This window comes from Solenopsis invicta, chromosome 14 (genome assembly GCF_016802725.1).
Source record: "Solenopsis invicta isolate M01_SB chromosome 14, UNIL_Sinv_3.0, whole genome shotgun sequence".
Classification (NCBI taxonomy): Eukaryota; Metazoa; Arthropoda; class Insecta; order Hymenoptera; family Formicidae; genus Solenopsis; species Solenopsis invicta.
In genome coordinates this window covers 5,585,066-5,598,288 of record NC_052677.1, presented here as the reverse complement: position 1 = coordinate 5,598,288, position 13,223 = coordinate 5,585,066, and the positions used below count along the sequence as shown (strand labels likewise).

The following is a 13,223-nucleotide window of genomic DNA, read 5'->3' as shown; positions in this document are numbered from 1 at the left end:
TCAGTATCCAATTGAGTCCTCCACCGCCATTTTGGGACCGCCAACGTCATCAAACACCATTCGATTCATTCTGCAAACAGCTGTGGTCACAATATGGCTGCTCGCTTAGCCAATCAAGTATCAATCAGATTACCAATCAGAGCTTCGAACATCAATGTCGCTTCTCTCTTTATATAGGACTCTACAGAGCATAAGCGTAGCATAAGGGTGCCGTCACATGGGGCGTAACTTGCGTAGCGTAATTTGCGTATTCTAGTAACTTCTAAAATACGTTACGCCATTTAAAAAGCTTTTTTTCACATGAAGCGTATTTCGCGGATTTTCGAGAAATGCGTATCTAGGCTGTGTTCCGATATAACTGCCAGTACTGGCAGTGGTGAAAAATCCGTTCCGTTATTGGTACGCAGCGCACTGCGACAGCATCTAGTAACATCAATGACGTCATGAATGGTAGCCATATTGCCACTGTGATTACTGCAGCTTCCAAGGTGAGGTAGCTACAGTGCAATATGGCTACTATGCTGTTCCGAAATACGATGCTATAGCAGTGCTGGCAGTAATGCAGTAATATTGGAACAGTTGTGACAGTGTACTGTCATGACGTCACATTTACTGCACTGCCAGTAAAAACGGAACACAGCCCTAATGCAACCAATTGCTGATTAGGGTTTTTTTTGTACTCTCTAACAGAAATGCTAAATAAAGCCTGCCGCAGACGATACGTTTTTTCTTACGGGATTGCTTACGTGCTCCTATACTGGCAGTCTTACGTGCTCCCGTACTGGAAATGGGTAGCTTACGGGCTACGCTACTGGCTCGCGTACTGGATTTTCGTAATAGATTATGTCCTATTTTTCTTACGTGATTCTGTACTGGTTTATTGTGAAAGCCAATCAGGACGCAGTCTGTATAGGTTATACTGGGTTATACCAGGTTATACTGTCGAAGTGTTGTCAAAGTTCAAACGTGAATTCACTTCGCAAACATGACGTCGTGCAAAAATGAAAAGACTTCAAAATAGTCCAAAAAAAGTATTTTATGTTTAATAGAGGCCTACTAATAGGAACCATGTTTATATGCGATAAACACACCAAATTACCATAATAAGCACAGTAAAAGTAATGGCTCTGGCAGACCAGCGCGATTTACGACACGCGACGCGCGATTATCCAATAGGCGTACGTCTTTTCAAAAAATTGTAAACGCCTATTAGATAATCGCGCGTCGCGTGTCGCAAATCGCGCTAGTCTGCCAGAGCATTAAGGCATTAAAAAATGTATTGACTGTCGACTCCATAAACGTCGGCGATATTTATTTTGTTGTCGCAATTTTTCAATAATTAAAAATAATGCAATAGCAATTTTACGACAATGTACAACTGTTGCAATAATTTCATCCATCTCATCTATCTCATCCATATTTAAGTGTGCCGCTTCTATGAAACAAATTTCAGTTGCTCAGCCCGTACGAAAACTCACACCGTGTGAAGCCACGGCCAGTAGCACTGCCAGTACCATTGCCCGTACGGTAGCAAGTAAGAAAATCCAGTTAGAAATCCAATAAGAAAAAACGTATTGTCTGCGGCAGGCTTAAATTTACGATTGGTTTTTGTAATTTACGCGTCTCGGAAAGTACGCCTCATGTAGAACTGATACTCTGCACACTAGTATGTGTGAATCATCTATGTGCAAATCTAATGGCTCTGGCAGCCCAGCGCGATTTGCGATACGCGACGCGCGTTTATCCAATGGGCGTACGTTTTTCTCAAAAAATTGTACGCCTATTTGATAATCGCGCGTCGCGTGTCGCGTCATCGCGCTTGTGTGCAGGAGCCATAATAAGTATTGTTTGTTTTGTCTCTCGGGAGCTGCTCGGAGTCGCTCCGAACAAACCCAGTGACTTGATAGGCTCAATGTACACCCAAGGACTTTGATTCTGTCCATGGGGAAATTTTTCAAACTGAAAAGTCGCTATCTTTCTACATACTTACAGTTCTTGATTAACGTAACGACCAATAAGCTCTAATCATTTTATTAATCATGAACTGCAAGTATGTAGAAAGTGGTGACTTCTCAGTTTGGAAAATTTCCCCATGGACAGAATCAAAGTCCTTGGGTGTACACAGGACGCGTCAACGCGTTACGCGTGGCGAATAGCCAATCATTCTTTTGCTTTCTTATTTCTTGTCATAAAAACGAAAAAATGATTGGCTATTCGCCCCGCGTAATGGCTTTGGCAGACCAGCACGATTTGCGACGCGCGACGCGCGATTATCCAGTAGGCGTTTACAATTTTTTGAAAAGACGTACGCCTATTGGATAATCGCGCGTAACGTGTCGCAAATCGCCCTGGTCTGCCAGAACCATAACGCGTTGAAGCGTCCTGTGTGCCAGAGAGGAACCTGAGAGGGGACAGGCTTCGAGTTTAGATGGAACCTTATTTTGAAGCGCCTCTATGTTTCGTGAAAAATGGACTTTGAACTACGTAGCCAATGTCCATTTTCCACGTCGGTAATGTCCAAGTGAAGGTGATTCTCAGCGGTGCTATGTCCATTTTTACGGTTCTCTTCTGTGCTATGTGCAGGAGTGAGAGATGCATCAGTTGGATAAAGACGGATAATGGATCTCTGTCTGTCTTCTGTTTAGACCATCGGTTAGAGAGAGAAAGTATCGCGGTAGCAAACACGGAGCGAGCGGCGATGTTATCTCTACGGATACCCTCCTCTCCACTCCCCTCTCGCCTATCTCGTTTTCCGCGCTACGTTTTGGCCGTAAAATTCAGAAAGTCCTCTTCGGACGATTTCTGGGCAGGGACGTAGAAAGGCCAGAAAGCGCCTACTCTTTAAAAATGTTTTATATTTTGTTATATTTGCTGTAATGACGTACGCGCATATGTATGATTTAAAAATGACAATATGCGCGTGTTTAATATTGTACAAAAAAATAATAATGTAATAAAAGAATTTATGGATACCTGAGAATCATATTTTTATTTTCTTTCAAGTGCGATTTTACGTGAAGATAATCGATCTAATTTCAATACAATGTTACGAGGGCGACAATTTAATTAAATATATACCTTTTTAAAAATAATTATTTATTTTTATTAAAATATTTTGTAATTATTATAATAATTTTAATTATAATAAATAATTGTGGACTTGTATGCCCCTCCCCTCTCCTCTTATTGTCCCGCGATCACCGCCTCTACCCTGCCTCTACCCCTTCCTGCTCTTCCTCTTCCTCGTCCTCTTCCACGTCCTCTTCCTCTCCCTCTTGTACGCATGCCCGCAATAGCGGCGTAAATTATAGTTTGCAAATCAGCAGTCTGAAACAAAAAAAAAAGAAAGATAAAAAGATGCTTGTGCTAACTTTGTATCATTAAAAGCATCTACAGTTTTCAGTGTGGGTGAACCAAGGGGGTCGATCGTGAAACTTTTTCCCTAAGGCGGAAACGTGAAAAGTGAAAAATTTCTCCATTAACTTCAATGGTAAAGATTTTCACTTTTCACGTTTCCGCCCTAAGGAAAAAGTTTCATGATCGACTCCAAAATCATGAAAAACAATAGGCTCGTTTTTCAATACTGAAACTGTGGCCGGTGTTCGTAGTCGATTTTTATATTTAAGATCGTCTTAAGCATTATCTTAAGATGTCATTAACTAATCAGAAAACTGTATTAGCATCTTAAGCTATTACTTAAGATGATCTTAAAATAAGAATAGACTATGAAAACCAGCCTGTAACCGCATATAAAAACATGTTTAGTTTTATATTTAATAAACACTTACATTTATAGTTATTAAATTCGTGGCCGATGGCACCGCTGCTGCCGTCGACATCGTCGCTTTATCGGCTGCCATCGCCGTCGCTGTCGACGTCGTCGCTGCCGCTGCAGATGACATCGTCGTCGTCACCGCCGCTGCACTCGACGTTGTTGTCGTCGTCATCGCCACCGCAGTTGACGTCATCGTCGTCCTCGCCGCTTCAGACGACGTCGTCATCGTCGTCGTCGCCGTCATCGCTGCCTCAGACGACGTCATCGTTGTCGTCGGCATCGCAGTCGACGTCGACGTCGTCGTCGTTGTCATCGTCGTCGTCGTCACTGCCGTCGTCGGTGTTGGCATCGTTGTCGTCGTCACCGATGTTTTTTGTACTAAAAAAATAATATTTTTACAATATAATTAACAATGTTTTACTGTAATAATATGTTTTTTATATATTTTTATAAGTATATAGATACACTTACCAGATCTGCGGTGCTCGTCCTGCGTCTTGCCTCGATCGTTGAACCACAGTCGAACATTGAATGATCGGAATAATAGAGCGCTCGCCGTGCTCGTGTCGTCTTATAGTATTGTCGCTTTTTAACCACGTACGGACTGATTCGATCGGTAGATTGTGAATGCTTTTTTTGTAGAAAAACATGTGTACGTTGTTGATACACATAGCCGTTGTATATTTATAATAATCATAATTTGTATACGATTTTTTATTTTATGCATATATTGAAGAGTATCCTGCATCGTGAAAATTTTTCACTGAATTTTTAAGTAAATTGGAATCCTTTTTATAAATACTGAAAGAGATCTCACAAGAATTTGTATAATTTTTGTAAGGAAGGTCTTGTGAGATTTTGTAGGAAAAATTTCTCATACGAACTTCAGACAAGAACATACAAGATTTTGCAACAGGGTTTATTATAAATAATAAGCATAATCTCGTACATTTGTATTATTAAGAAATAACATTATGTGTACGGTTATTAAACATTTGCCTCTTTTCCAACATTGCTTTCTATACAATTTGTTATAAAATTATCATACAAAAATTTGGTGAATTATAATAAACTTATAAGCAACATAAGATGTGTATAGAAAATTTATTTTCAGATATGACTTCTTAAGACTCCCGAATTATAAAAAGTTGCCTATTGAAGCTGTACTTTTTGAAATATAAATTATGATACAAAGAATCTTATCAGTTCGATTCGTCTTTCTCGTAAACGTTTAAAATTAAGCGTTAGAAAAGAAGAAAAACAAAATACGACGTTATGTGACGACGAAGCTCGGTATTGTTCGACGCAGTCTGCGTTTCATAGTGAGACAGTGTACTTCGATAGCGTGTTTTTAAAGTTCTTTGCTTGTGTACCAAATCGCGTTTTTGGTTGCAACTATAAGTTCTTTTATACTTTTTATTTTATTTATTAAGTAACACTTCTTGATTTATTCAATAAATCAAGTTTGTTACCCTTATTCTTTTCAGTTAACGCTCTGTCTCTAATTCGTATTCTTTTCTTTTTTTGTTTCTTATATTTCTTCAATTAAAGTATTTTTTTGTGCAAATAATTCTTTAAACGAAAAAGTGTAACAATGAGTGAAAAGCGTGTGGAAACCGTATATGACAAGTGTATGTATAAAAATTGTCGTAATGGAAGACATTCAACGGGAACACATTTATTTCGATTTCCTGCAATTACTGATGCTAGATGTCAATTATGGATACGTAACAGCGGTTCCTTATCATATTTATTATATAAATTACTAGACATTTGTTTAAAGTACAGAGTGTCTGGTAATGACCAGATCACCTTTCGAGCTGATAGAGCAAGTCAAACTGCCCAAACAAGTCGTTTACCATTTTTCTATAATTAACGAGATAATAATTACTGATAATTGCCGATTTAGCTGAGCCAAATGTAAAGGCCGCGATACAGGCTTTTGCATAGCTGCATAACCGTATGCATAAAGAAATTGATTGGTCCATTTCTTTATGCATGTGCTAACAGACCAATCAATTTCCTTATAGATACGGTTATGAAGCTATGCAAAAGCCTATGTCGAGACCTTAAGCGTGTGGCAAGATAAGACTACTCGGCTACGTGCAAGACGCGGGAAGATTTGTTTGCAAGCAGCAATAGACACATGAGCGGTATGGTGCTGAGAGTAAGAGCGAGTGAGAGAACGAAAGAGCGAGCGAGAGAACGAAAGAACGAGCGAGAAAGCGAAAGAGCGAGCAAAGAAGTAAAGGAATGAGCAAAAAACTGAGAAGAGATAATTAAGAAGTTAAAAATTGTCAATTGTTAATTTGTCAAAGTGAATTTATTAAATGACTAACTTTATACTTTTTGGTTACAACGTCTTTCCAATATTATTTATCTCAAATTTTTTCAGATTTTTAAAAAATAATATGTTTTTTACTTTGTGCGGTACATGTATTTTTATTAATTTAACTCTTTTTGCTTACTTTTAAATTCGGTAACATTTTCGCGGCACACCGATTGTACAACATTTTACAATACTAATATCTCGTTTCATAATTTTATTTCAGGAAATACTACTTTGGCAAAATGGACTGCCAACTCACTACGTCGTGCCGGGCTGTGTGAAAATCATTTCGACCCAAGTTCCTTCAAGGAAGGACCAACAAAGAAGAAAAATTTTAAGACGTTAAAAAGAGATGTTGTTCCAGTGAAATTTAACGGCTACTCACAACACGAATTGGAAACAAAAAATACAGGTACAAACCAAAATTTAACGTTACCGGCAGAAATAGATATAAATAATGACACAGAAATAGTGTCACAAGAAATTATTACTGACAACGTCGAAATAAATTTCAATAATGACACAGAAATAGTGTCCCAAACAATTAATAATGATAACGTCAAAATTAATGTTCCAAATTACCGATACATTAAAACGTACCAACGTGCAAAAGAGATGTATTTTTATTCTTCGGATGAAGAAGAAAATGTAAGTGAATAGATTAATGAGGAACCATCGGAGATAAAAGATGTGTGTAATGTGGATATACCTGTAATTGAAGAAAAAAGGGGGAAGCATGCAAGCGAGAAATCAAAATCAGAAGTAGCACAAGTGGAACTTTTAAAGCGAGAAAATCTTCGTTTGCGTAAAATTATTAAAAAGTTAAAATTTTGTTTGCGTACTCGACAAATTTCAAATAGAAAAACGACAAGTAAAAAGAGCCAAAAAAAATTATACAAAATTTTATTGAAAATCAAAATTTACATCCTGTTGCTCAAGCAATGATAACTTTGCAACTGCACACACCTAATGCACCGTATACGCAAGAAGAGAAAAGTCTTGCGCAACAATTATTTTATTACTCTGCTTCTGCATTGCGCCGCTTACGACAGGCAGGTTGCACGTTCCCTTGTGAATGAACTATTAGAAGATGTCACGAAGAATACAATATTGTGCCAGGATTTTGCGATTTTGTTTTTTTTAAACTACAAGAGAAACTCGCAGACTTGCCTGCGGAAGAAAGAGTATGTGCCTTGAAATGGGACGAGATGTCAATAAAATCATATCAAGAATATTCACCTCATTTAGATCAAGTAGAAGGACTTGTAGATCTTGGGCCTTTAGGAAGAAGAAACGAAAATGCTAAATGTGTTTTTGTCTTTTGCTTAGATAGTATTAACGCGCGTAACCCGTGGCGTCAACCATTAGCATATTTTCTTCCTGGAAAATGCATGAAAGCGGAAGAAATAATATATTTATTGAAAGAATGTTTAGACAGACTAAGCAATACAGATGCTGATGTATGTACGAATTTTGACATGTGGTCAAGGATCATCTAATCAAAGTGCTTATAATCAACTTGGTGTAAGCACAGATAATCCATTTTTTATTCATAAAGGAAAAAAATATTACGCGTCATTTGATTTTCCACATTTAGTAAAACGATTAATGAGTTTACTAAGAACACACCAATTTTTATATTGCGGTACAGAAGTTGTAGCATCTTTTAACGATTATGAAGAGACATGGCGCATTGATAATGCTGCACAAGGAGGATCAAATTTATTGTCACATATTACAGAAGCGCATCTTTACCCCAATAATTTTCAATTAATGAACGTCAAAAAACCATTCCAAGTATTGAGTAATAGATTTACAGCCTCAATGAGAACAGCGGGCTATGGAAAAGAATTGCAAAGCGATACATGGGAAGCAACGGCAAATTTCACAGAATGCATGAACAATGTAATTGATGCTTGCAATTCATACAGTTATAATATGAAATTTGGAGGAAAACGATTACTTTCTGATAAAAATCCGGATATTGAAAATTTGTTAAGAGAATTTATCACATGGTGTTCAGGATGGTCGACGTCACCTGATAAAATTTTGAAAATTCCATGCTTAAAAGGCTTTATTGTGACCATACAAGCTCTCTTGGGAACATATAATGATATAAAAATAGAAAATAAAACGTTTGAACTTGCGACAGGATTGTGTAACCAAGATTCTGTTGAACACTTATTTTCAAAATTCAGACAACGTGGTGGATTTAATAATAATCCAACTGCAAGAATAATCGATGTAATGTAAGACACATTATATGCATAGGATATATCCATACAAGTGACAAAGGAAATGTGCAGTGTCCAGAAGCTGAGTGCCTTATTAATTCACCCACAAATTTAATTAAATCAATTGAGACTTCTATGACTGCAAATAATATTTCTGTACAACACGAAATTGATCCCGAGGACGAATTATTTAATGACGATGTAAATATTGTCGAAGAGTATGATAATATCAATGTTACTGGAAATAAAAGTTCATTGAGTAGTTACGATAACAATGCTATTGCATATTTTGCTGGATACGTAGCACGGAAAAGCATTGCACAAACTAAATGCGATAATTGTCGTAACATTATGACGAAAACGCCAATGGATGACGCCACAGCAAACGAAAAATATATAGAGCTGCGAGAGTTTTCAAATTCTGATGAAGATGCTCCTTCAGTTACAAAGTTGATACGACCGACAACTCTTTTTGCCAAAGTGATCGAAATTCAATTACATGCAATTGATTGTAACTGGGAACGCTATTGGGCATCTACAGCAGTTTTACAAAATATTAAAAAGGAATGCATAAACGTAACGAATAATACGTATTCAGAATGGTTTCATGAAGATAATTCATGTTATAAACATCGATTGGAAGCACTGCAACTTTTAATCCGTGTAAAACTATATTCACGTACACGATACAATAATCGTGCTGAAAAAACGGACAAGGAATCTCGTAAAAAGATGCAGAAATTATTGAACAAATAAAATGACGTAAAACGCATGAAAATAAAAAACAAATAATTTTTATATATCTCAAAGTATTTCCTTCCATTTATTTTTATTCTTTGTTTCTTCATAGTTTCATCATTGTAGAAAAAATAATTGCTGCATGTATATTATGATATTGTATTTATATAATAGTTCAACAGAGTGAAATATATTTACAAATCATATTACTGTGCAGCAAGTATTATTTTCAAGTAATGTGTAAAATTAATATGCATTTTTTAATATCGTAGAAGATCGCAATCACAATTGAAATAATTGCATAAATCTTAGATTAGCAGATGTTATCACAGGACAAATAAAAGATTAATGTGGTCATGCTACGACATTGTGAAATCATACATTTACTAGTTACTAATGATGTAATGCAAGACACAAAGCAAAAAAGAATGAAAGGAAATACATTAAATATGTTGGCAATAAATTATGCATACATGCATATATATGTTTATATATACATATAATATATATGTATATATGTATATACATATATTACGTACCGTGATTTTTAAAAATCACAGTATTTTATAATAAGATACAAAAATATTTTAATACACGTATGTGTATTAAAATATACAAAATATTTCAGAAAAAAAAAACTGATATTATATTAGTTATTTCAAAGAAGTTTACTACGTAAACTTCTCTGTGATAACATCTGCTAGTCTCAGATTTATGCAATTATTTCAATTGTGATTGCGATCTTTGTGACATGCTTAATAACAAAAACACCAACAATAATTGTAATTTTATAGTTTTAAAGAATTTCGATTTTTATAAACATGCGTTCTACGTTGAAAATATCAAATATAGATTATATATTTTACAAACTAAGAGATGCGCTCTTTTTAACTTTTTGCATATTCTTTCTCGACAGCGGCGGCGGCGACGTCGACAGCGGCGGCGGCGACGACGACGACGTCGACAGCGGCGGCGGCAACGACGACGACGTCGACGACGACGTCGACAGCGGCGGCGGCAACGACGACGACGTCGACGACGACGTCGACAGCGGCGGCGGCAACGACGACCCCAACGGCGTCAGCCGAAACGGCGACGACAGGATTCGTAACATTAAGTGTAAGTATTAATTAAATATAAACGAGTTTCTAGATGCGGCTATAGTTTCGCTATTAAAAAACGAGCGTATTGTCGAAACATGATCTTGGTTTGCCACGGTTCACCTACACAGGCAAATGTGGTTTTTTTTAATGACAAAGTTGACATATAAGCATCGTTTTATCTTTCTTCGGTATTCAATAAATGCTTTTACACATTCTTTAAATTTTTTGTTTCAGACTTTAGATCTAGAGAAAATAATTAGTGCGGCATTCGCTCGAGGAAGAAGGAGAGGCAGAGGAAGAGGGAGAGGACGAGGAAGAGGAAGAGGACGAGAACGAGGAAGAGGTAGAGGTGGTCGCGGGACGATAATAAGAGGAGGGGGGAGGGGCATACAAGTCCACAATTATTTATTATAATTAAAATTATTATAATAATTACAAAATATTTTAATAAAAATAAATAATTATTTTTAAAAAGGTATATATTTAATTAAATTGTCGCCCTCGTAACGTTGTATTGAAATTAGATCGATTATCTTCACGTAAAATCGCACTTGAAAGAAAATAAAAATATGATTCTCAGGTATCCATAAATTCTTTTATTACATTATTATTTTTTTGTACAATATTAAATACGCGCATATTGTCATTTTTAAATCATACATATGCGCGTACGTTATTACAACAAATATAACAAAATATAAAACATTTTTAAAGAGTAGGCGCTTTCTGGCCTTTCTACGTCCCTGCCCAGAAATCGTCCGAAGAGGACTTTCTGAATTTTACGGCCAAAACGTAGCGCGGAAAACGAGATAGGCGAGAGGGGAGTGGAGAGGAGGGTATCCGTAGAGATAACATCGCCGGTCGCTCCGTGTTTGCTTCTTCTTCTCAACGTTAATAGGCTTGTTTTCTGTTCCTGCACTAGACTGCACTGGAACGTTTCTTCTTGCTTTCGCTAACTTTGAAACATCTTTCTATTTCATTTTAAGTGTACACTTATTTAGAGAGTTCAGGAACAGAAAACAAACGGAATGGTACCCGTCCCCAGTGTAACAATGTGGCGGGGACGATTTGACCATAGTAACCAAGGTATTTTTATCTTGCTTTCAATAGTTATATGGGAAACAAAAAGACTTAAATAGGAATACAGAATATGCTTGCACAAGAAATAAAAAGGATTGCATCAGCAATCCTGACCGCGCTTTTTCACTCTATTACAAACACGCTTACTGGTACACGGCCAACCAGCGACCTCCGTGTTTGCTACCGCGATACTTTCTCTCTCTAACCGATGGTCTAAACAGAAGACAGACAGAAATCCATTATCCGTCTTTATCCAACTGATGCATCTCTCACTCCTGCACATAGCACAGAAGAGAACCGTAAAAATGGACATAGCACCGCTGAGAACCACCGAAGGCTGTGTTCCGATATAACTGCCAGTACTGGCAGTGGTGAAAAATCCGTTCCGTTATTGGTACGCAGCGCACTGCGACAGCATCTAGTAACATCAATGACGTCATGAATGGTAGCCATATTGCCACTGTGACTACTGCAGCTTCCAAGGTGAGGTAGCTACAGTGCAATATGGCTACTATGCTGTTCCGAAATACGATGCTATAGCAGTGCTGGCAGTAATGCAGTAATATTGGAACAGTTGTGACAGTGTACTGTCATGACGTCACATTTACTGCACTGCCAGTAAAAACGGAACACAGCCTAAACGTGGACATTACCGACGTGGAAAATGGACATTGGCTACGTAGTTCAAAGTCCATTTTTCACGAAACATAGAGGCGCTTCAAAATAAGGTTCCATCTAAACTCGAAGCCTGTCCCCTCTCAGGTTCCTCTCTGGTCGTGTTCATTATAGTTGCGACACTTTTTCTTAGATGCGTTTTTGAACGCGCAACTATAACGAGAGCTGAGAACGTGATTGGTTCTTACTTGTGGATCTAACCAATTACGTTCGCCCCTTGAAGAGCAAGGCTACATTCCAAAAACCATCGAAGAAAAAGTGTCGCAACTATAATGAACACGACTGTTCAGTTTCTATAAAATTCAATACTTTTTCGCGGATTCAGAAACATGATTCATATGGATTTATTTAATCCAATCATTTCTCGTTTGCTGGGGTGATTACTACTGAATCATACTGAATTTTACGAAATGGATAACGTAATTGAAGTAAGCAAAATATATAAAACTGAAAATTAATATTGTCCAATAATGTACAAATAAAATATGTATAATAAATTAATAATATGTAATTATAATAAAATTAATCATGCCCATCGTTGTATGATTATGTTTGCAAACTTTTGCTTTTACATCCTGTGACAAAGATCAATTAAAATAATTAATATAAATTGAGAAGTTTTAATTAGCTAACGTATGTAGTGAACAGCATTTCGCACGGCTTCGTATCGTCGCCATCGTCGGATGACGAACGACGCACGTCGGATGCAGTGTGAATCCAGCAATAGGCTTAAGAAATAGCATTGTGCTGCGTTCAGAATGAACGTCTAGGTGCACCCAGACATCATTCTATCCTTGTTTAACATTCGGTAAACAACAAAGATAAAATGACATTTCGGCTGGGCGCACCCAGACGTTCATTCTGAACGCATCTCTGATGATGGGCTATCCAAAGCTGCGTTCAGATTCCTCACCCGGGTGTACTATGATGTCGTTTTATCTTTGTTGTTTACCAAATGTTAAACAAGGATAGAATAATGTCTGGGTGCACCTTGGTGGTGAATCTGAACGAATCCCAAGGGCCAAGGGTGTGTTCATATTCCTCACCCGGGTGCATCCAGGGCTGCGTTCCGATATACACTGCAAGTACTGAAAATCTATAGTTCATGTTACGTATACTATAGATTTTCAGTACTGGCAGTGAATTTCGGAACGCAGCCCAGATGTCGTGCAAGTTTACTGAATATTAAACAAGGATGGAATAATGCCTGGGTGAACGCAGCTCAATGTAATTATTATTCGAATTTAATTTATTACCTAAAATTCAATTTTCACTAAAATTCACTCATC

General features: G+C 37.2%; 2 protein-coding genes and 1 long non-coding RNA gene across 4 annotated transcripts in view; 2 read left to right on the top strand and 1 right to left on the bottom strand.

Moving 5' to 3' along the window:
• LOC120359619 overlaps positions 1-7,460 on the top strand; it is a 50,358-nt gene extending 42,898 nt beyond the window's left edge. For both annotated transcript variants that reach the window (XM_039457689.1, XM_039457688.1), the window contains exon 3: positions 6,328-7,460. In XM_039457689.1, the coding sequence (XP_039313623.1) occupies positions 6,328-6,764 (437 nt within the window). In that variant the 3' untranslated portion in view covers positions 6,765-7,460. The remainder of the gene's footprint in view (positions 1-6,327) is intronic.
• LOC120359620 (protein new-glue 1-like) lies at positions 3,076-4,075 on the bottom strand. Its single transcript, XM_039457690.1, has 2 exons — positions 3,789-4,075; positions 3,076-3,327 (listed from the first exon to the last, which is right to left on the bottom strand). Exons 1-2 carry the CDS (start codon positions 4,053-4,055, stop codon positions 3,184-3,186), a joined length of 411 nt encoding a protein of 136 aa, XP_039313624.1. The 5' UTR covers positions 4,056-4,075; the 3' UTR covers positions 3,076-3,183.
• Positions 4,103-4,861, top strand: LOC120359621. The gene is made up of 2 exons (XR_005576397.1): positions 4,103-4,150; positions 4,230-4,861. It is a non-coding gene; the product is annotated as an uncharacterized LOC120359621 (long non-coding RNA).
• Positions 7,461-13,223: the final 5,763 nt, after the last annotated feature.